The sequence below is a fragment of the Syngnathoides biaculeatus genome, chromosome 6, assembly GCF_019802595.1.
Source record: "Syngnathoides biaculeatus isolate LvHL_M chromosome 6, ASM1980259v1, whole genome shotgun sequence".
In the NCBI taxonomy this organism is placed as follows: domain Eukaryota; kingdom Metazoa; phylum Chordata; class Actinopteri; order Syngnathiformes; family Syngnathidae; genus Syngnathoides; species Syngnathoides biaculeatus.
Window position 1 is genome coordinate 9,671,678 of NC_084645.1, and position 24,138 is coordinate 9,695,815.

A 24,138-nucleotide genomic window follows, 5' to 3' on the forward strand; every position below is an offset into this window, starting at 1 on the left:
TTGAGAAGCGTGTAACTTGCTGCGCATGCAGTTAGTGTTATTTATCACCAGATACCTCCTTATCGTGTCTTGTCTATTGCAGGGCACTGCTGTTCTCCTCTTGTTACCTTGATTGTACACACTACTTGCTAGCTTCCTACTGTTCATATAGTAATCGGAATTCTGTCCCATATTGGCAGGAGTCACTCCGTGAGGATTTATGTTGCCATACATATGTTTTCTATTTTCACATCCACTCATGTCTTATTTAAGGTTCAGATGATAAATGTAGATACATTTTGTAAAGTGACAAGGGCCAAAGCTGTAGAATAAGCTACTGTATTATATATATATATATAAACACAGTATATGTCTCCCCGTAGCCTGCAGAGCAGCCTATTTATATTAATTTCTGGAGTTTAATGCCTAAATTGGGCAGGCAACGTATGATGATTCTATCAAATGGTCCCCGCTTATAGAAGGAGCGTGAAATCTGATAATGGATAGGTTTCCAATTACGCCATCTTGTGTGTCATAAAGGTCAGAGAACACAGGTGATAGGTGAAGAGTGAAGTTTTTTTCTATCCTTAGTTTATCCGATTGGTCTAAGGGTGGTGGTGACGTCATTGGAATTCTATTTATTGCTCGTATTTCAGCAGCAATGTAAGTGTAACATTTGTACCAAGAATAGAGTCTATATGGTCGTGATTATTCCTCTACAGTTACAGCCCGCCCCTCCCAGATGTTATGTTGTCTACTGCTTTCAAATTATAGGACGTAGTCTCGCTGCAGCCATGTACTTATTTTTCTGTATTTATTTATTCAAATTGATTAAATCTGTGGAACAGATAAGCTTGGTGTCATTTGTGAAGAGCAAAAAACAAAACAAAAAGTAACCTTTTTTACTCTTCTTTATTGTGATACAGCCCATGTTCATACCCACTTTTGACCAGACACCCTGACGAAATTGCAAGGACACTTAGTCTTGAAGCGCCTACTAGTGGTTAGAAGTTGAATAACTACTTTGTTTAAAACTGCTAGGTGCCATTGTTGAAGCCATTCTTTGGAAGAAGAATACACATTGTATGATTTGCCACATTCAATCTCCCAGCACTAAAGCGTGAACAGCACAAAGTAGAAGATGAATCAGTAGTAATACTGCTGAGTTAAGCAGTCACTAGAGGCACAATACAAAATAAGTGCATAAAAGCGCTACAACTGATGAACAAAAGCACATATAATTGCAAAGTACAAGACGTGGTCTGTTAGTTTAGTTTATGCTTGTTACTTTCAACAATAACTTTTTTTTTTCTATTTTTATATTGGCAGCATCATTATCTGCTTTTTGTAATTTCAGGGGAATTTTTACCAAATCATGTTGCGTGTATTGCTGAGCTATTATCTCCTCTATAGTGCGATCTGAAAATCACTGCCAAAATCCAGAAAACACATTCTGTTGTGATTATTACAAAAATCCTAGATGATATCTAGGTTACAATTTAAAAAAAAAAAAAAGAGTTTTTGAAGTAAACTGCTGTTTATGGTGACATTTACCTTTCGTCACTCACTGTAGCTTCGATCATTTTGGACAACATGCGAAACAAAAATCTCGTCAAGAAAACAGTGTCAGCATGGTAATAAATATTTCGCCTCTCTCTGACCTTTCAACCTATATAATGTAAACCTTATTTTAAAGGCATTTCCTATGCAGCAAATAGTAAATACATTCAGTTTGCACATTGACCCTCTAAAGTCTGAATTGTACTTTTAGTGTATGTGTGATGTGGAAGTGCAACTTCCAGAGTGGACATTGTTGAAGCACCATGTGGGGTAAAAGCAACAAACTTGGTGGAATTAAAGCTGCCAGTTGGGACTTTGAAGACAAATTTAAGTGGTGCTCTTAGGCCTTAGAATATCAAGCGACAAGGGGCCTTTCCTGTTCAAAACGACTTTGCTTTTGGAACTTTTTTTTGTCTTATATTCATCCCTTTCCGTACATATACTTCATTGCTATAATTCACCCTTTGACCTTCTACTTTGCAGTTTGTCTTCCTTTTTAGTCACATTGGATATTATTTTGTTCATCGAAGGCTCATATATTTCTCTGGTATGAATTTGATATAAAATCCCCCCAGCCCCCATTTCACTAAAATACCAGCATGTGACTTGTCTCCAAAGTGTAAAATCCCACCTTTAAAAATACCTATGACGTATGCACAGAAACATGCCAATAAAACTCAAATTTGTTTTTCTTGGGTGTCGCTACCTCACACATTGAAAGAGATTTGGGCCTCCTCAGATGGCAAGTTCTGGAAGAGAAAGGGGAAAAAATGAGTTTTACAGGCTGAAATAAAAACACAAGAAAGATCAACACCGACTTTTAACACAAACAACATTGACTATTTTTACACACCTTTTACTTACCTTAAAAGTTTTAATATAAGAGCTTCGCACTTTGGAATTGTTGTTATTTTCATTTACAGGGTCTCAGTCCCAATCACATGAATAATCACTGTGGTATCACACTAGCAATGGCTAATTTTCCGTGCTCAGAAAAGGGAAAAAGGCCAAATGATGAAACAGAAGAAGAGCTGATAATTTCCAAGAAAAAGAAAGCAGCAATTAAGAGACTATCTGAACATTCCACCTTGAAATCCAAGGTTTACCACTAACACGAAGCCCACCTTGTGTAATAAGTGATGACAGGCTCCCAAATGGGGCGATGAAACCTTCAAAACTGCCCAAAAAAGTAATTGTGCCTAATTTCCAATATCCTGTTTTTATCTAATCGGATTTTCTGCAAATGACTGCAACCAAAACAGAGTAAGGAGTGAAACTTTACCTTCTATTACTTAAGATTGGAGCGGCTGGTTGAAGACAAACAATGACTGAGCTCCCACTACATACAGTAGTACAACAACTGCATACAGTATAATGGTGAGTTGTATTTTATTTAATACCTGCCCAAAGATAGCCGGGATAGACTCCAACGCTCCCTCCACCCTTGTGAGGATAAGAGGTTCAGAAAATGGATGGAGGTTTTTATGCCCGCCTGCCAAAAGTTGTCTTTGTATTTCTCTTCTCATCATTCTGATAAAGTTTGTCCAAAGAATCTGATTCCAGAGGCTTTCTGGCCAAGTTTAATTATGATTTCGTGTTGGCTTTCATGAACAAACGCTCACAGTGCTTAGTTTGCGCCGCAGATCTCTGAACATTGTCCATAAAATACTCTGGGCCGTGATGTAATAAAGGCTGTTTGATTTAGTCGACCTGGGACTACATCTATTTTAACACCAAGTGACAGCACAGCTCAGGAGTGAAGTACATCTTCTGCAGAGTCAAGCACTCTGATCGGGGATTCTACTGGAATTACTATTCAGCCATCGGCTTCAAGGAGGCATAATTGGCCAGGGGTGAGATCCTGGGTGGGAATTATGTAAGAGTGCTTGATTGTAGACGTTGACAATATGCCAACCCTTTCATGAGTAATCTGGATTCCAAAATTGTGTGTGTGTGTGTGTGTGTGTGTGGGGGGGGGGGGGGGTTTCAACCAATTGCCCAATTTGATTTGACCAGATCTGTGATTTAGACATAACTTTTGCATATTTGTGGTGTCATTTATTTCTTTTCATCCTAACAACAACCTCCTTCACTTGCACTGATATCTCTTTGTGCTCTCTATTATTAGCTCCAGTCACACGGCTGACAAAGGCCAATTTGGTAATCTCCTGATAAAGGAAATCAACTACAGACTTCAATCTGGATCTTTTGTCTGGAAGTAACAAGGGAATGGACCACGGTTAACCTTCATCCAGCCATCCATTTTCCGAGCTACTTATCCACATAAGGGTCGCTGGGGTGCTGGAACCTATCCTAGGTAACTTCAGGCAAAGGGTGAACTACACCTTGAATTGGTCTCCTGTCAGGCACACGGCACATATAGACAGCATCACTGAGTGGGAACTGAACCCAAGCTGCCTGCACCAAAGTCAGGCAATTGTACCACACTGCACCATCAGTGACTTTTTCATGATCAAACTCTTGGGAGTCAATTGTCAAAATATTTTTGAGATTCCGAAAATGGAGCTCATCACCCTAAAATGACGAATTTTAAATAATGGTAAACAACATTTTTTTTTTTAACAATTTTTCAAATTAAAACTGGAAGCCCACCCACACTTAATCAGACCTTGATTTTGGGGCATCACTCTTTTTGCAGGGATATCGATTGAGATTTGTCATTTTCTCCCTACCCTGGTTGACTTTGGGTTTCAATCTGGACTGGTCACCAGTCACAGGACACACATGAACAGCCATTCAGCCTCACATTCACACCTACGGAAAATTTAGTCTTCAATTCACCAAATTTGGATTGCGGAAGGAGACCAGAGATTTGAATGCTAGACCACAGAACTGTGAGGCAAACGTGCTCCCGCCATGTTCATTGTGCTGCCCTGTACTAGCAGACGTGCTTGTAAATATAAGGCGAACATGTCAACCTGCTGTCTTAAAGCCTGCATGGATGTGTACTGCATGTGGGCTCTCTTCTTCCTGATCCAGTCTGGTTCATCTGGAATCAGGGCTGCAACAATCACCTTGACGATGATAAGAACATGCTGCAAAAAAAAAAAACAATTGAAGAAAATCAGTTAAAAATAAGAAGCACCCAAGCCGTGAGTCTCTTACGCATGAGGATCCTTCAGACCTCGGCCGTAATAGCCATCAGCACAATGTTGGTGCTGCTCATGTGGCCCTCGTCATGCAACCTTTGCAACTGTGGCGACAGTGTCAGCAGCCAGCAGTTCGACATGACCGCGACGAAACTCAGGACCTCAAAAGCAATCTGAAGGACCAGACAAAGACATCAGTTGTCTCCTCACAATTGCGCAAGTGGTGTGCTGTGCACTCTGCTGACCTGCCATACACCCATGTTGGCCACAGGGGCGGAGAAGGACTTGCGGAAGAGTTTGCAGACTTTGTAGGCGTCAGAGCGGATCTCTGTCACGTTGTTGATGAGCAGCAGCACAGCCGTCAGAGGGTAGACACACGAGAAAAGACTCAGATAGCCAAACTGGACCAGGAGCTCAATGTACTCTGCGAACAGGCCCTGGTGTAAAACGCAAAGTCGTCAAAGACTCTCAAGCTACGAAAGCTCATATATATGAGTACATGCTTCAGTGTCTGAAATGTATTTTATATTTAACAGTGAGTAAAAAAAGAAAGTGTAGAAATAAACATTTTTATAGTGTTGAGTGTGACTCTCGAGTTCCTTGAGCTTGTCACATGCCAATTGAATTATCGGCCTTTTGGGCAAACAACTCTGCTTGACACTGGAAGAAATAGCCATTTTGATCCCCCACTGATTTTGTAAGTTGATCCACTAACAAAGACATGAACGGTCTATAATTTGGAATGGTAGGCGTAAAGGAGAGACAAATGATCAAAACGAAAACAGAAAACCACATCAAACAAAAAATTGTGACTCATTGAGTGAAATAAGTATTTCAGCCCCTCGCGAAATATAACTTGGTACTTGGTGGAGATTCTTGTAGTTGATCAGCAGGTTTGTACACATCTCAGGAGGAGCTTTGGACCACTCCTCTTTGCAGTGAGGCCACCTCTTGGTAACTCAAAGCTTCAGCTCCCTCCACTTGTCTTCTATGGGATTTAGGTCTGGAGACTGGCTAGGCCAATCCATGTCCCTAATGCACTTCTTTGGCAAACTTCACACGAGTTGGTGAGTGTGCGTTTTTTTAGCTTGGGGACCTTAAAGCGCTGCAGAATTTGAATCCATTACGCCGTTGAGTGTTGCTGGTGTTTTTCTTGGTGACTGTCAGAGGTGAGTATAGCTTCGCCAAATCTTGTTCTCAAGTAAAAGTACTGTGCTTCAGAATAATGTTACAAGCAAAAGTACAAAGTAGTCATCCAAATACAAACTCAAGTATGAAAGAATTTGATGAAAAAACAACTGAAGAGTTACTTGTCAGCAACTTTTGTTTGTTTGTTTTTTTTAAATCTGAGCATTAACATAAAAAAACATATTGAACTCTACACACATCTGCCAACATTACAATTTTTAACTGGCCAAAAAACAGAAATCACACAGAAATATGAATTGCTTTAGTCACTTAAAGTGCCACTCTCATGAAATTCATGAATTTTAGTATGTTATTAATGAAAAAACGGCAGCTGACATGGACCCATGCGTTTTTTCACCACAAAACATGATTTTGACGTATACAGCTTTTTGTAACTCCCGCCATGAAAATCCTCAAAGGGATTTGTCTTGAGAAAAAGCAGGAAGTGACGTACTTGCCAGGATTGCCCTCAAGTGGACTTGTTTGTTTCTATTAGTTTTACCTCTGGGAAGGTAGCTTGTTGTTCCTTCGTGTAGCCAAAATCCTGGCTCGTTGCATTGCTGGACATTGCTTGAATACTCGGGAGGATGGTTTTACCCTTCATAAATTTGCAAGAGACCCAGTTCATTGTGAAAAATGGATTGCAGGGTGCAGAGGAGGAGAGCTTCGTAGGTTCCAAATGACTGGTAGGTGTGTATACAGCTAATAGAAAAAAATAATGGTTTGGGGCGGACCACGTAATCGGTCTCTCATAACGTAACAAAAGATCTGTGTACGTATGACAGGCGTCCTAAATGTGTCGATTTGCGAGTCGGACGGTGTCGGACACCGCCGTAAAGCCTCCCGGACGGCAGCAGCTATGAACAATGCCCTAAAGCAGCCCGGCTCGGCTCCGTGATAAGCCACCTCGGCGCCAAAAATGAGCCACACTGGCCGAGGCGCTGCACTCGCCGGTCACGGCTTCTGCAAATGCTGCGCTCCAGGCTCGCAGACGGCGGCGGCTCTAAAGAACGCTGCTGTCAATGCCACACTCAGCCGCGTGCGACGACAACGCAATAATGCGCCCCGGCTCGACGGTGTTGTTCATCGTGGATGACGGCTATGAACAAATCCCTAAAGCAGCCCAGCTCGGCTCCATGATAAGCCACCTCGGCGGTGAAAATGAGTCACACCAGCCGGCTGCGATGAGCTGCGATGGCTCATCTCTGCCGCGGAAGTGGATTGGACGGGGAGGCGGTTTGGCCGTGATCGCATATCATCTGAATATAGGTTGAAACAATAGGGTAATATTGCCCCGGTAACGTCACTCGGTTTTGTGATATCTTCTTCAAAAAGAGCTTCCATGTCAGAAAGGGCGTTTTTGTCTCCCATAGTAGGGTTTACTGCGTGTTTTCATTGGTGAATGTCCGGGGTGACGTCACGGACAGGGGATGCAGACAATATGGCGACCACTTGGATGTTGTAAAATGACACTTCTGCAACTTTGTGCATTGATGACGCGCTCTCCGCTCATACTTATTTTTTTGTATAGACATTGAAGTGAATAATGTTATATGTATTTTTCATTCCAATATCTCTTTTAGAATGTTTATAGGGATGACACTTGACCTTTAAATAACTTCATGCAGAAGCTGTTTGCTGACCAGACTTTCCTTTTTTAGAGTTTTTTGGGGGTCTATAAAGTATAGACATTTCCGTGACTGTTTTTCCCCCAGAAAAATGACTCATTTTCATTGGCTCATGAAGCCTCCATGTGCGGTCATGTGACTGCCTCACGATTACGTTGGTTGGGCACAATGGCCGCCCTATGCGCAGGTCAAAGTTGGAGTCTAAAAATAGACATGCGCACACAAGAAGGAATAAAAAAAAGTAGTAAACGGCAGTCGACCATTGTAACCAAGTAAAAGTATTGATCCTTCATCACATAAATACTCAAGTAAAAGTAAAAAGTACGTGTATTTAAAGTACTCTGACAAGCATAGTTGATTGAGAATGTGACTTGAGTAAATGTAACGCAGCAAATGTATCGCTTTTTGTGGCGTTGAGGTCCATTTTATACTGCATGCATATCAACCTCATCATATTATTACTGATTGCTCTTGCATTTCATTCTCATCATATACCCTATATATTTTTAACAAGTTAAATTTGGAATCAAAAAATCATGGGAAATAGAAACAACCAAATGTTTAAAAAATCATCAGTTTCTGTTAAGAAGGGATTTGGTGGGGATATGCTTTAAATGTCGAGAGGAAAAAAGTGAAATGATGGCACAGATTTTAATGCATACAAACACAATACTTCGGGTGAGAGGCGAGGTACACCCTAGACTGGTCGCCAACCAATCGCAGTCTTGCTTGTGCTCGACTTTTATTTAACCAGGTAAGGAAATTGAGAACAGTTTCTCAGTTTCGTATGTTCCCATCTCCTATTCACTTCTTTTTGTGTGTGTTCACAGTCAAATTGGAAAACAGAGGTGGGGAAAGCATCCCGATCTCAACATTCTACATTTATTTCCATCTGGTATTTTATAGTTATAGATAACCATAGGATAATTGATCCAGATTGCTCGCCACCGATGATATTGAAGTGGTCCTCATTTCTTGCTCGCTCGCCAGTAGTTTTTGGACATCCATCGCAAATAGAATTTTTTTTTGTTTTCCCCTCTCTCAGCATCGTGTTTGAAAGATTACATTTGCCTCCTTCCTTCCTTCCTTCCTTCCGTCCTTCCAATGCGACAACATCCACCTCCTTTAGTTACTTCTGTGGTTTCCTTTCTTTCAACCCATACACAAGACCTTTTGCCAACATAGTTTGAAGAGCCCCGTCAATATAATGAATTGTCAAGAATGAGTATACAGCATCTCTGTTGTTTTGATTAACCTGTGATGAGTTGTGCATGGTCGCAAATTGCAAAAAACTTGGAAGTTTCCTTTCTATTTATTTCTGGCCTTTTTTCCCCCCTGCAGTCAGGCCAGCCAAAAAGTGGAAGTCAAGGCAGCCACTACAATGATTTTAAGACACCTTTTTGTGTTACCCTGACACGCCGTCTCTGCACTAAGGTGCTGAGATGGCCAACTTTGAAAAATAAAACTTTCATATATTACTACAGTGAACATGAATGCCATTTTAGGCTTTTATGTATTTAGCGGTTAATCAACATGAAATGGTTCAATGTTACTGTGAATCGTTGTTTGTTTGTATGTGCACTGTGATTGGCTGACAACTTTGACACGCAAATAATGATGTGAGAGTGCTTCATTCGAGGCTCTGAGGAAAAAACCTACTGAATTGCGCAAAAATAGTTTTTGTCTACTTAGGGATCCACGTCAGGTGAAGCCAACCCTGAGGTTTGTATTTGTAACACTGCCCTGACCGCGAACAGCAGGGCAAAACAAAGCAAAATAAAACAAACCCTCTACACCAAGCAGTGAATAAAACATGGAGCAAAAACATGACTCATCTCACAGTTAAAAAATGCACTCACCGGGAACACAGGCAGTTTGATTTGATTTCTAAATTTGTCCTCCTCTGGGTCATCTTCACTCTCCGTCCTGTGGGGAGCGCTCACGAAGCGGTCCACCAGGAAGGGTACTACCACCTCAGTCACCTGGTTCACCAACTGGGTAATGAGCAGCAAAGAGGCCAGGCGCTACACCCAGACAGAAGTTATTCGCATGGGGCACCAAGACTGCACGTATGTGGCAAGTGAGTGTTGTAATGTTACCTTACGGAGCAAAGCCACATCCTGCTTGACGAATGCAATGTGGAACAGGACTGCAAAGTAGTTGAAGAATGTGAACTGAGCAAAGAGAAGAACAGCTGAGCCGTCAGACGGGTGGGCGGTGTAGATGGTGTAGAGAGAAAAAGGAAGAAACTCACCACCAAGACTTTGGCTGTTAGGTGGTTCTGGAAGGCAGACTCTTCTCTATGGTTCTCTAAAAAGGGACACATGTACAGTATGATTAAATTAGCTGGTGGTAACGTAACACAAGTCCCATTCATTTGCAGTCTGGAATAAGTTCTTTTATATAGTTACAAAATCTTGTTGTTCACAGACCAAATTCAGTCAGCGATTGGGCCACTGTTTTGTAAAGAGTAGCCAGCACATTGGTGTAGACAATGTGAAGCACGGAGGGTGCATAGAGCAACATCTGCGACACCACTGAGTCCCATTCCTCATGGAGCCGCATCACCTGGTTTTCCCCCCAGTAGAAACACAGCATACCAAGGACCACCATCCCTGCAGACGCACATGAGACTGGACTTCAGGACCCTGGAACTCATCCACACTACACAGGAATCTCAGGCATCATTCAGGATGAAAGTGGCATTCACTCTTAAATTCGCTTCAATTTGGCAGTTTGTAAATCCCACATAAGAAAATATATATGAATCCCCAAAAGGGTATGTTTTTATTTATTTATTTATTATTATTGTTAGTAGTAGTAGTAGTAGTAGTAGTATTTGAAATAGTTTAACCAGGATAGCATAATTCCACATTTAAAAATCTCCTTTACAAAAGTGTCCTGGTCTGTTTCAGGACAACAAAGTATGGGTAGGTAACAAATCAAATCAGTCTTGTGAATAAAATGAGACCCTAACCCTGTCTCACAGTTCTTGGCCTTGTGTGGGTTTCTCAGGTTACGAATGCTTCCTCTCACATTCCAGTAATATTTATTTTAGTATGACTGAGGACTCTTAAAGACCCTACGGTATGTAATACCGTGAATATTGGCCCTTATGCCATAGCTTTGAACTTTAAAACGATATCTCCAGGAAAAAAATCGTTCCAGATTTCATGTTTGATTTTTGACCATTTTTTGGCCCCCTCGAATTGTGGTCGAAACCTCTGTGAGCCTGCTGACATCAGCGACAGAAGAGGAGCATATCCTCTTACAAGAGTATGTGTTCTTTGTCACCTCACAAATCGATACAATTACTCTGTCCCTGCATAATCTGGTGTTTTTTATGTAGCAGGTGGTGAGAATAGTTTGGGAATGAGAACAAACACTCTTGAAGGCTCAAAATGTTAGAAGTGTTGAAAAACTCGGCCTGTCTCCTCTTTTAGTGGAAGAAAACCATACGTCACCCACATTGAAAGTCTGGATCTTTTTTTGTCAATAACAAGTGAAAATAGTGAGGTGACATACATTTGAGTTGGCTTGTTTTGTTAAAAAGATTGCTGTGATGCTTCATGAACTTAATGGGGGGTCCAGTAAATGCCTGCAGATTCATTTCCACCCAATACACAAGGTTAGTCGGTTAGAACACACCAAAACATTGTGGCCAATCGATTTTGTTGAGCTTGTCACTTTCAACTCAGATGGGCGCCATACCCAGAAATAGTCCAACCACAGGGATGGAGACCAGTGCCATTCGCAGATCCCTCTGCCATTCAGGAAACAGGGGCTCCACACGGCCCGTGACAGGGTTCACCCCAAGGTCACCGTGGAAACTGGGCCGAGGCTCTGCGAAGCGCTCGGCGAGGTGAAGGGTCCCCCAGCGGTAAGACAAGGATGAGCTGCGACGCTTCCACAGCTCCATGAAGACAGTGGACCACAGCATGCTGAACACAGCCTGGACCATGTGACCGCTGATGGCAAGTCCAGACTCTTCCTTGTGGATCTCGGCCTCCAAGCCAGCCATTGCCTCCACCGCTTCCTTCTGCACCTCACCTAGGAACAACACCAAACATTTCACGCAATTCTACACAACAAGGTGTGTGGGACAGGAGAAGATTGTGGAAATGACTGAATTCTCATCTCAAACTAATACACTGTTTTGATGGATGGTAAAGGTAGTGTTTAGTAATACTTTAAGTATTTAAATGTAGTTACTCTGAAGTTGTCTAAAATTGCATTGCACGATAGTAAGGGTTAGTTCCATTGTTTTGGTTGGTTTAATAAATAAATAAATAAAAACTGGATTTCAATGATTTTTTTTATAAATGTTTTATAAATATACTATTATACCATGTTTCATTTTTTTTTTGTTGATAAAGCAGCTGTAGTGAACCTTTGATGAAATGGTGGGTAAAATGTAAAAATTGTTGGCATGGCTGATTCATAATTTAAAAAAAAAGTCAGACTATACTACAAAAATGCCAGCAACAATATGGAGGGGGGAAAAAAATGATTAAATCATTTCGACACTTGATTGATATGTGGCTTTACTTTTTTGGGGGGGAAAAATACACACACGCTATTCTGTTCCAAACCAAATATTGTTTGAAATGCTTACTGGAGAGGTATGTGATGGAAAGGCCCAGTATTGCAGGTGGCAGCAGAGACCAGGTGTAGAAATCAAGGAAACTGAAGTAGAAGCCCATTGTGCTTCCAAAATATGCGTTGACTGAATCTGTTAATGAAGCAGAGAAAGGAAAATATTGAGGCAAAAAAAGAACAATCAAAGAAAATAACATAGATGATTGGTCACTTAAGACGATACGTCCAATTGAGTTGTGGAAACACTCACCAGTCACAATATTGGGTCCTACTCCGCAGTTTAATAAGATCCATTGCAAGAGCTATTAAAATTCATCCATCCATTCATCCATCCATTTTCTTAGCTGCGTATCCTCACAAAGGTTGCTGGAGTGCTGGAGCCTATACCAGCTGTCAACGGCCAGGAGGCGGGGTACACCCTGAACTGATTGCCAGCCAATCGCAGGGCGCATGAAGACAAACAGCTGCACTCACAATCACACCTATGGGCAATTGACCCCTCCGTACAGGGCACTTAACCACGCCTCCTGAAGTGACGTCACGCCACGTGCGCTGACGTGAGACAAACAGTAAAAATGGCAAATACAATACAATACATTCTGAACTGAGACAGACTCCATGCTTCTGATTTCATTCAAATCAACGATATATTATAGATTCTAAATACAATACATTCTTAACTGAGAGAGACGCCATGCTTCTGATTTCATTCAATCATTCACACGTAGCAATGTTATGCTAGCGGAGAACGTCTCATTCATTTATACGAGACGTGTATTAAAAATCAATTTTAGGGCATATCTTCGTGCAAACACAGTCTGGTTAAGCTTCTGGCCGCGAGCCAGCAAGAAATCAATACGTTTGCGGAGTCCGATCATCGCTAAATATCGCTCAACAAAAAATAAGTGTGTCAATCGTTCACACGTAGCAATGTCATGCTAGCGGAGAACGTCTCATTCATTTATACGAGATGTGTATTAAAAATCAAATTTAGGGCATATCTTCGTGCAAACACAGTCTGGTTAAGCTTCGGCCGCGAGCCAGCAAGAAATCAATACGTTTGCGCAGTCCGATCATCGTTAAATATCGCTCAACAAAGAATAAGTGTGTCAATCGTTCACACGCAGCAGTGTTATGCTAGCGAAGAACTGCGAATTCATTGATACGAGACATGTATTGAAAATCAAATATAGGGCATACCTTCGTGCAAACATATGTGTTCAGGTTGATCTTAGATGGATTTAGTTGATGATGCGGTCTTCCACAAAGTTTGATCCATCGAAGGCATTTTTCGTACTGGGTCTTCGGTTTTGGAAAGGGTACGAATCGAACTCCACCAACTAGCCTTTCAGGATACCTGTCGTCACTATTACAAAGTCCGTGACTACACCTCTTCACCATATTTTTTGTTAAATAACCCAAATACGCGATAAAACGCTAACTAAACCTATACTGGACCATGCAATGTTGTCTGAGAAAATGGCGGGAGCAAAAACGGGCTTTGGTTTATGCAGATCTCTGGCCTCTGATTGGTCAGTGACGCAGATTGTGCAATATCCACGGAGGGGTCAATTTAGAGTTTCCAATTAATGTTGCATGTTTTTGGGATGTGGGAGAAAACTGGAGTTCCCAGAGAAAACCCACACAGGCACAGGAAGAACATGAAAACTCCTCACAGTCAGTCACAGTCTGGGAATGAACCTGGATCAGCTGCACCACCGTGCTGCCCCTATTAAAAGTCAACCTTTACAATGATATAGTGATTGGGATTCATGCATGTTGTTGTTGTACTTTGTTGTAGTGCAAAACTGCAGTCGTTTGGATTTTGAGAAGTGTTTCTTCCATTTTGCCCCTACAATGCAACCCTCGGTGTTCCCACACAGGACACCCATCTTCTGGAAGGACAATGTGTCCTCTCACTGTAATCTTAGAAGTGGAGGAGTGGAATCCATCCAACTATTCATCCATTTTATCCAGACTTGGGCTCACAATGGTTAGTTGAGCAGAGTAGGCCAAATACCTCATATGATTCCTCTTGAAAAGGAGGATCAATAACTCCTGGACAACGTGGAAGATTATCTTTCAGCCACATGCATTGTGAAGTTATCATTGCTCGGCTGTACATGGGAGTAAGTACAATTTACGGTAAAAATTACTGCAAAATACAACCAAACACCATAGATGTAACTTCACACAAACACAAATGAAAGAGTACAGTCGTGCGTCCGTGTGTGTGTGTGCGTGTGTGTATGTATGTGTCTCAGTCACGCACATCCACTTACCCAGTGGTTGTGACAGCCGGTTCCCAGAGTACCAGGATTTCCCGAGCTCTTTCAGTTGAACCCGGTTATGAAGAGGAAATGTGTCCACAACCACACCAGCGGAGCTCATCTTCTGCCCTACAATCCACACACAATTACACATTTCTTCAAAACAGCATATAGAGTGAAGGTCCTGAACCAGGCAGTAACCAAGCCATTACCATCGCACACAAACGGGACTACATAGTCACATAAACATACAGGGATGCTAAGGGAAGCATTTTCAAGATTGAAAGTGAGAAGCCAAGGACAGCTGTCTTAGTCTTGTAAAACTGGATACTGGCTGCGACATGGGAGCAATATTCAATATACCTGTTCATTAGTTATAGTTAAAAATCATTTACAGATTTTTAGATCACATCATTTTAGGATATGATTGCAATATCAACTTTCATGATGTAAAAGAGCTCCTGTGTATGAGCATTTTTATGGAGCAAATAATTTTCCATTCATTCAGACATTGAAAGCTTGAAAATAAAAATGAAAAAAATTGTTAAGTGGCAATTATAGCTATTAGGTAGAGTTTTTGATAGAGGTCTTGTGCAGTGCGTCCTTGTAGTGTTATGTTGCTGCAGGTAATAACGGTAGTCCCTTGTTTATTACAAGGGGTTTACATCCCAGAAGCCTCAGCGATAGAGAAAAATCCACAAAATAGAAAATGTTTATACGTATTTTAAAGCTTCCTGAAAAATACCAATACAAATTATGCATGCGAGGTACAGGTATTATTTTTGTCCAGTTGAGGTTGGCATCCAGTTCAGGGAGTACACCTCCTGCCTGAAGATAGCTGGGATAGGCTCCAGCACACCCGTGACCCTTGTGAGGATAAGCCCCTTGGATAATGGATGGATGGATGGGGTTGCCATCCTCATACTCTACACTGTAATATCTGTGACTTTGAATGTGGGTAGACTTAGACTCTTTTTACTCCGGATAGTGCTCGCTGTCAAGTGGCTAATCGTTAGCCACTTACTCAACATATGTTAAAGCTTTGAACCTTTTGATTGTTTGCACTACTATTGCTAGTATTATTATTATTTTAAACATTGTAAAGCACATTGGGTTTGCCTTGTGCCTGAAAGTCACTTTACAAATAAAGTAACTGGTGGATTGACTGACTTTACATACTGTTTATCACAAATGATATATTGACCATCCAATACTGTTTGGTCTCAGTGTGATTTCCATTGTATTCTATTTTTACTGTAGCACTCACAGATGTTGTCTCGGTGGTGAAGTGTGTATTTGTCATCTAGTCCTGGTATCCTCACATCCCTCTGTGCACGTAGACCCTCCAGCTCATACTTTACAATGTACTGTTTCTCAGCCAGTGTCAGGAAGATCTCCATGTTGTCTGTAACACAGGGAATGAAACAACTGGAGACACAAATTCTAAGTGTGAAGTATGACATGATGCTGTCATCTTATCTTCTTGCTCTCAAGTTCCCAGAATCTAGGAAGCCATGTCCAGGAAAACATGGCCAGCAAAAAGAGAACCTGTAGCAAGCTGCACCTGTCAGTCATTTGATATTTGATTAAAAGACTACAAATGCTTCAAAAGGGAATTTGTTATGAAAACCATCACACATTCACAATTTACAATCACACCAAAGAGCAATTTAGAGTGTCCAATTGAAGCATGTTATTGGGATGCGGGATGAAACCGGAGTGCCCAGAGAAAACCCACAAAGACAAGAGGAGAACAGGCAAACTTCACGCACTGGGGTCCGGGATTTGAACCCCGGTCCTCGGACGTCTGAGGCCAATGGTCTAATGAGTTGCGACACCATGTCGCCAGTGAAAATAATATTAAGGAATTAAACAAAAAAAAAATGGAAAAAAACACATTTTGACCTTTTTGAGTTCTTCAAATAGATAATTACCTTTAATTTGTCATCCTATCACTGTTGGATGCACAAACCATGACATAAGTGAAGCAATGAAGTGACACAAATTTCGTAAAGTATGTCGTTTCTTTTAATGCCTTTAATTGTGTATTTTTTAAACTGAAATTCAGTAGTTCTCAGGTATATTTGTTTTCCAATATTAGCAATTAATCTGAACATTAGTCATGTTCCTACTAATTGTGTCAGATGTGTCTTCTTCTTGTTACACATTATTCCTACCTTCCTACATCTGCGTACCTGAGTGCGTAAAGTTGTCTCTGTCGTCGTATGAGAACGTCTCCATTTCCCCGGTGTTGTACGTTTTACACAGCCCCAACTCCTCGGTGGCTTGTAGCAATGTGCACCGTGGGGCAGAGATCATGATGATATCCCCAGTGGCATCTTCGCCTGGGTGGGCCAGTAATGCTGCACCTGGGCGAGTGGAGGAGAGTCAGTCACCCTCTAATTTTGCAGTCTCATTGGTCAACCAGTGCTCACCAAGCGTGTTATACCCAGCAAGTCCTTATTATGAAAGGAACTTGCTGACAATTTTTGGTCCTATGGGATGAAAACCAACTGAAAATAGAATGTCTTCATTTCAAAGAGTCGTCAATATTCCCTCCCCCAACACCCTCTTCAGGCACCCATGCTTATTCCATGAACTCGGCAAGGCAATTCCAGGCTCCCTCCATCCATTATCCAAGCCACTTGTCCTCACAAGAGTCACAAGAGAGCCAGAGCCTAGCCCAGCTAGCTTTGGGGCAGAAGGCAGACTACACCCTGAACTGGTCGCCAGTCAGTTGCAGGGCAGATCACTGAGCGGGAATCAATCCCATGCTGCCTGCACCAAAGTCAAGCGTGTGTACCACTACCATCAGTGACTCTATAATTCCAGGGTCCTTCAAGCATATTTAAATACAAACGGATCACTTGAATATATTTTCTCCCTCTGGTCCTACGTCAATGTTTTCATGTTGTTGGTTGATAGTGACCTGCAATTTGCTCAGTTTATGAATTGCCCTAATGTTCCGTTCACACATCTTCTTACGTGGATTAATTAAATTAATTCTATATAGCTTACATGGTAGTAATCAAGACTTGTAATTTACCCCCCCCTCCCCTCAAAAAATAAACATTTCTTGTAAAACAAATAAACCTAGAAACACACACGAGTACTTCAAATGAGATGTTTGTGTGTACAAATGATTTGAGTGCACGCAGCACCTCACCTCCATCTTTCTGAGGAGCACCAATCAGCTTGAGGAGCCACCTTTTAGTCTCGGGACGGACCTTCTCGCCAAGTTTCACCAGAACCAGAGGCTCAACCCACTCTGACACACAACAGGGGCAGCTAATCTTCGTCCATCCCGGCTCTGTTGCCACAGCAACTGGGGCCTTGTCACGAGATGACTTCTCAAGGTTCTCCTCGACAATACTTCCTCCACCTTTGTCGCATCCTACCTTACTCATGATGGCACTGAGATAAAAATTGGATATGTGGGGTGGGGGGGGGGGTAATAACAGCAGTCTTACAAATGACCCAGTAACAGTTCATGCCCCGGATTGTTTGTTTCACAAATGTGCCTGTTTTACAAATAACATTTCGAAATCACCAAGAGAAAACAATTTGGCGAAGGTCAAACGAGAAAATTGAAGATCACTGTACATCAAATCAATTACTGGCATTTATAAGATGCGTAAAAAGAAGATTGCTTTTTTGTACATTGAAATATTGAGTATGCAGCATTTATTGTATGTGATGTTAATGCTAAAGGATTTAGTTTATGTATTTTGATGAACGGCAAGTGTGTTTAACATTTTAGTGTTTAGGTTAGGTAACTGTTTTACTTTATTTTCTTGACTGTCTCCCTGTTAAATCGAGTCAACATGCATGTATTTTAACCCCCCTCCTGTCCAAAGAGTGCTGGGATAGGCTCCAGCACTCACTCCCAACCCTTGTGATGATAAGCAATACAGAAAATGGATGGATGGTACTTGTAGCCTTGACTGCTGCAAAGAAATGTGGTGGTGTGACATTGTGCGTTTGTGTGTGACATCTACTGTGAGTTGAGCATGAAAAACAGCTTTTTCACTTTTTGTTGTTGTTTTTTAAATCTTGATTTTCCTCGACACACTCTCTTAAAAAAAAAAGAAATAAATAAAAACTTATTGTGCATGTGAGTTTCTGGTTGGTCAAAGTCTTATGACCAACGAAAAAAATGTGTTTTAATCCATTAATCCATTATCTGAGCTGCTTATCCTCACATGGGTCGTGGGAGTGCTGGAGCTTAAGAGAGGCGGGACACACCCTGAACTTGTTGCCAGCCAATCGCAGGGCACATGGAAACATCCAACTGTCGAAGTCCCAATCACACCTCGGGGCAATTTAAAGTGTCCAATTAATGTTGCATATTTTTGGGATGTGGGAGGAAACTGCAATTCTTGAAGAAAACCCATGCAGGCACAGGGAAAACATGCAAACTCTACACAGGTGGGGCCGGGATTGAACCCTAGACTTCAGAACTGTGAGGCCAGCGCTATAACCAGTGAGATGTACATTGTGATGTGAAAGTATCAGTGTTGGAGAGTTCACCTATACAAATGTTTTCAAAATTCAGTTCACCATTCCAAAAATAAAGAACTTCAGTTCATAATTCGTTGTTCAAAATTTTGAACTAGTTCTTTATCCCAATATTTTTATTGAGGGGTTATTAACGTCAAAATCCTGGCATTTCATCTCCCCATGTTTGCCACCCATTCAGTCCGCACTAGTAGCCAGCTGCACCTTTCACCTCACTAGGGATGTCCCGACCCAAGACTAATACTGGATTGCAGGCTTGGGTTTTGGTCTATACCGATAGTCTGATCGATTTCAGCATTAAGCACACATAATTTACTGATTTTGCATTATGCAATGTTAAAAAAGGCTTGATCAAGCGATATTACTCAAACAGAGAACAATAATCAGCAACAATAGGAAGATAGGCAATCAGTTTAGGGTGTACAGTTCGGATACATAGTCATCCATGACGCTAAGGAGAATAAATGGCACAGAGAATTTGATGGATGGAGATAGTATACTTAATATCACAGAGGGAAATATCAAGGATTATTTTTTACAGTATATTAAAGGTAGATCAGTTTTCAGTTCAATTTCATTTTATCGTGACAGTAACAGCAACACATAGTGTACATCTTGGCGGTTGTAGTTTACAGTTATGAATGTTTATTACGGTTGGGAATCACAGCATTACCCACGATAGATGTTAATCAGCCCATCTCTTATAAGGATCGTGGGTGAGATGCGGTCACACCCTGGATTGGTCATTTGCCAATTGCGGGGCACTTATTTACAAATTACAGCGTTCATTGTACCTCACATGAATGTTTCTGGACAGTATGGGGAAGCTCAAGTACTAACAGAATACCCATACAAGCGAAAGAAAGAACTTGTGAACTCTGCACAGAAAGGGTGGAACTTCAGCTCAAACCTCAAACCTCACAAATATGAGGGAGAAACGAAAAAAAAACTCTGCAATACTCTGCTATGTTTTATCACAATAGCTTTCCAAAGATAACAATAACACACAAGGCATCATCTGTGATGATTGAAGAAGTTGATGAAAAGCACCTACAATGTTTTATGTTTAGGCTGACTTGAATAATAAATATACATCAAAACTGTAGCTCTAGTTCTCTAGCTATGTATGTAATTATTGGAATACTTAGATTGGCCAAGAATGTCAGATTCTGGCTTTTATGGATCAAGAGTGAACCACAAGTAAAAATTATATGATTATGTTATTGATATTTTGTCCCACACCTACAGGTTTATAATTTACTGATTAACTTATTTAGCTCTGTGATAAGGCCAAACTATTAGGACGAGTGTGATGTAATGCAGGGGTATATTGCAATTTTACTGCAACAACTGCAATAAAAAGAAACACAAAATTGGGTATTACGTCTCCTTACTGGGGCTCATTTGATGATGCGGTTATAGAAGTATCATGTGAGTGTATTACATGATAGGAACACAAGACAACTTGGGAGTTATATTATGAGGGTGAATGTGCAGCAATGTGCATTTATGGACTTGAAAAGTAGAATCATCAGTGACAGGAACTTGTTTTGGTCGACGTATCAAACTAGTATAGTTACTGAGATAGTGACAGGCCAAAAAAGGGCAGTGAGGATCGACTGCGGTTGCTGAGCACTGAGCTTGTACCACAATTATATGGACAAGAGAAAGTGACATGAAAAGCGACCGAGAGGATGAATTAGGAAATACAACACCTGGCAAGGCCTGGGTGATGAGCGTCTGGTCTCCAGTCCTTCAGCAGGCCTCCGGCAGGCCCACCACACCACACCCCCTCCTGTTGTGGAACATGACGAAAGCTTCATCTAGTCAGCTTAGTTGAAAACACAGCAGAATTAGCAGACTGCACACACTTACACAGTCCTCACAGCTTTCTGTCTATTTGCTTCGCTCTGTGTGTGTGTGTGTGTGTGAGTATTGCAAGAATGCAGAGGAACTTCCCTAGACTGCAGGGTGTGGAGGCTTGTTTAGTTTACATTCAGGCTCCTCCCTCAGGCCCGCTCCCTGCCTTATTGCTGCTGTTGTTGCAACGCAGGGTCCTACTGCACCACACGTCGCTGTCAGAGATGATTGGTCAGCATCTTTCATTCTCGATCTCTCTCTTAAACGCACACGGAAACACACAGACAAATGCCCCGGGGCAATAGCAGTTTAGGTTGCAACAGAAAAATCCAGTTTATCCCGACCCTCTCTGTGGCTTTGTGGGTTTTCTCCGAGCACTCTGGTTTCCTTCCACATCCCCAAAACATGTAACATTAATTTGATACTCTAAATTGCTCCGAGGTGTGATTGTGAGTGCGGCTGTTGTCTGTCTCTATGTGCCCTGTGATTGGCTGGGAATCAGTTCATGGTGTACCCCGCCATCTGCCCGATGATCCCTGGCATCGGCTCCAGCACTCCCGTGACCCTTGTGAGGATAAGCGGCTAAGAAAATGGATGGATGGTTGGATGAATGTACAGTATGCACACTTGAAACCAGATATTTGCATAAAAAAACACAACCTTTTTCTTACTGATAAAAAATTAGATCATAATTTTAAATAATTTTTCCCGTTTTAGGTAATATCATTTTTTAATCATCCATCCATCCATTTTCTGAAACGCTTACCCTCACGAGGGTCGCGGGAATGCTGGAGCCAATCCCTGCTGTCATCAGGCAGGAGGTGAGGTACACCCTGAACTGGGTACCAGGCAATCGCAGGACACTTAGAGATAGACAGTCACACTCACAATTACACCTAAGGGTGATTTAGAGTCACCGATTAATAATTGTTTTTGGGATGTTGGAGGAAACCGGCCTCACCACTGTTTTATAAACTTTGCCGAGTAGTAGAGCAGAGCAGAGCAGAGACTCTTCTGTCACATGACACACCAGACACCTTCTGCCAGCTGTTCCAACCTGCTTGAACCCTTTTCTTTACTTCCTTACCACACTCACCATTGCTCTGGATTGTTGACCCTAAATATTTGAAGTCGTCACCCTTGTTACCTCTTCTCCCTGGAGCCTCACTCCTCCCCCTCCACCCCTCTCATTCACGCATGTTTTACTTCGGCTAATCTTAATTCCTCTCCTTTCCAGTGGATGCCTCCATCTTTCTAATTGTTCCTCCACCTGCTCCCTGTTTTCACTGGATATCACGATATCATCTGCGAAGATCATGGTCCAAGGGGATTTCAGTCTGATCTCATCTGTCAGCCTATCCATTACCACAGCAAACAGGAAGGGGTTCAGAACTGATCCCTGATGCAGTCCCACCTCCACCTGAAAATTCTTCTGTCACACCTACGGCACACTTCTCCACTGGTCTGCTGCCCTCATACATGTCCTGTACTATTCTAATATGCTTCTCGTCACACCAGACTTACGCATGGAGTACCACAGTTCGTATGTCCCTAGGGGCAACTGCTTTTCCATTTTTCATCCTCTTTAGTGATTTTCTAACTTCCCCCTTAGTAATCATTGCCACTTCCTGGTCCACTACGCGTGCGTCTTCTTTCTCTTTCATTTTCTTCATTCAACTTCTCGAAGTATTCTTTCCATCAACTTAGCACACTACCAGCACCAGAAAACATATTTCTATCGCTATCCTTAATCACCTTTACTTGCTGCACATCCTTCCCATCTCGATCCCTCTGTCTGGCTAATCTGTAGGGATAATTTTCTCCTTTCGTATCCAACCTAGTGTATGTCGTCATATGCCTCTTGTTTAGCCTTCACCACCACGATTTTTGCCCTACGTCAAATCACACTGTATTCCTTTTCCCTCTCCTCAGTCCTCTCGGTGTCCGAAATCTTTGCTAACCTCTTTCCTTGGATGACTTCCTGTACTTTGACATTCCACCACCAAGTCTCCTACTCCTCTTTCCTACCAGAAGACACACCAAGTACTCTCACCGCCTGTCTCTCTGAGTACCTTGGCAGTCGTATTCCAGTCTTCCGGGAGCTCTTCCTGTCCATCTAGAGCCGGTCTCACCTCTTTCTGAATACCCGAACAACATTCTTCCTTTCTCAGCTTCCACCACATGGTTCTCTGCACTGCCTTGGTCTTCTTATTCTTCCTCCCCACTACCAGAGTCATCCTACACAACACCATCCTATGCTATTGAGCTGCATTATCCCCTACCACAACCTTACAGTCAGTAACCTCCTTCAGATTACACCGTCTAGACAAAATGTAATCCTCCTGTGTGCTTTCACCTCCTCTCTTGTAGGTCACCCTATGTTTCTGCCTCTTCTGGAAATAGGTGTTCACTACTGCCATTTTCATCATTTTTGCAAAGTCCACCACCATCTGTCGCTCAAAGTTCCTTTGCTGAATGCCATACTTACCCATCACTTCTTCATCGCCCCTGTTTTCTTCACCAACATGTTCATTACAATCTGTACCAATCATATCTCTCTCTGTGTCTAGGATGCTTGGAACAACTTAATCTAGTTCATTTCAGAATTACTCTTTCAACTCTAGGTCACATCCTACCTGTAGGGCATAGCCGCTAATCCCATTATTCATAGCACCCTCAATTTCAAATTTCAGCCTCATCACTCAATCTGATACTCTTTTCACCTCCAAGACATTCTGAGCTATATGCCAGCTATTCTTTTAGAATAACCCCTACTCCATTTGTCTTCCCATCTACTCTGTTGGAAAATAATTTAAACCCTGCTCCTAAACTTCTAGCCTTACTACCTTTCCACCTGCTCTCACAGATGCACAATATATCAACCTTTCTCCTAATCATCATGTCAACCAACTCCTTAGCTTTTCTTGTCATAGTCCCAACATTCAAAGTCCCTGCATTTAGTTGTAGGTTTTGTGCATTCCTCTTATTCTTCTGCCAACAAATCCGGTTTCCTCCTCTTTGTCTTTGACCCACACTAGCTGAATTTCCACTGACGTCCTGCAGGTTAGCAGTGCCAGGGGCGGGCGTTGTTGACCTGGGCAACGACTGATCCGGTATGGTATTCTTTAGATGAACGCTCATAGTTGTTTGGCACAATTTTACACCGGACGCCCTTCCTGACGCAAACCTGGGCTTAGGACCGGCCTACAGATTGCACTGGATTGTGGCTCCACAGGGCTGCATTCTAGCTGTATCTAATTCACTACACTTTAAATGAGTAAGTAGCATGTCAGTTTTAAAGAAATTATATGCATTGTATGGAAGGAAATAAATACAAAAACATCAGAAACTTTGAGATTTATTTACAAATACGTTTTTTAAAATTTAAATTTGCATATAATTGTAAAATTCCAACAAAATGTCCAA

At 41.8% G+C, this 24,138-nt stretch overlaps 1 protein-coding gene across 5 annotated transcripts; it reads right to left on the reverse strand.

The window, feature by feature from the left end:
• Positions 1–872: 872 nt before the first annotated feature.
• On the reverse strand, positions 873–20,839 carry ano10b (anoctamin 10b). Of its 5 annotated transcripts, none has more exons than XM_061821442.1 (16): positions 20,728–20,839; positions 20,568–20,647; positions 17,501–17,748; positions 16,530–16,703; positions 15,602–15,739; positions 14,347–14,463; positions 12,081–12,197; positions 11,177–11,515; positions 9,898–10,080; positions 9,720–9,775; positions 9,565–9,639; positions 9,325–9,489; positions 4,895–5,086; positions 4,685–4,822; positions 4,479–4,595; positions 873–2,288 (listed from the first exon to the last, which is right to left on the reverse strand). In XM_061821442.1, the coding sequence occupies exons 3-16, from the start codon at positions 17,739–17,741 to the stop codon at positions 2,247–2,249; spliced, it is 2,094 nt and encodes a 697-aa protein (XP_061677426.1). In that variant the 5' UTR covers positions 17,742–17,748; positions 20,568–20,647; positions 20,728–20,839; the 3' UTR covers positions 873–2,246. The 5 variants fall into 5 exon arrangements, 2 of the variants coding, with proteins under 2 accessions (XP_061677426.1, XP_061677427.1); XR_009795229.1 differs by having other exon boundaries at positions 2,268–2,288; positions 4,666–4,822; positions 4,895–4,977; XR_009795228.1 differs by having other exon boundaries at positions 2,268–2,288; positions 4,666–4,822.
• Positions 20,840–24,138: the final 3,299 nt, after the last annotated feature.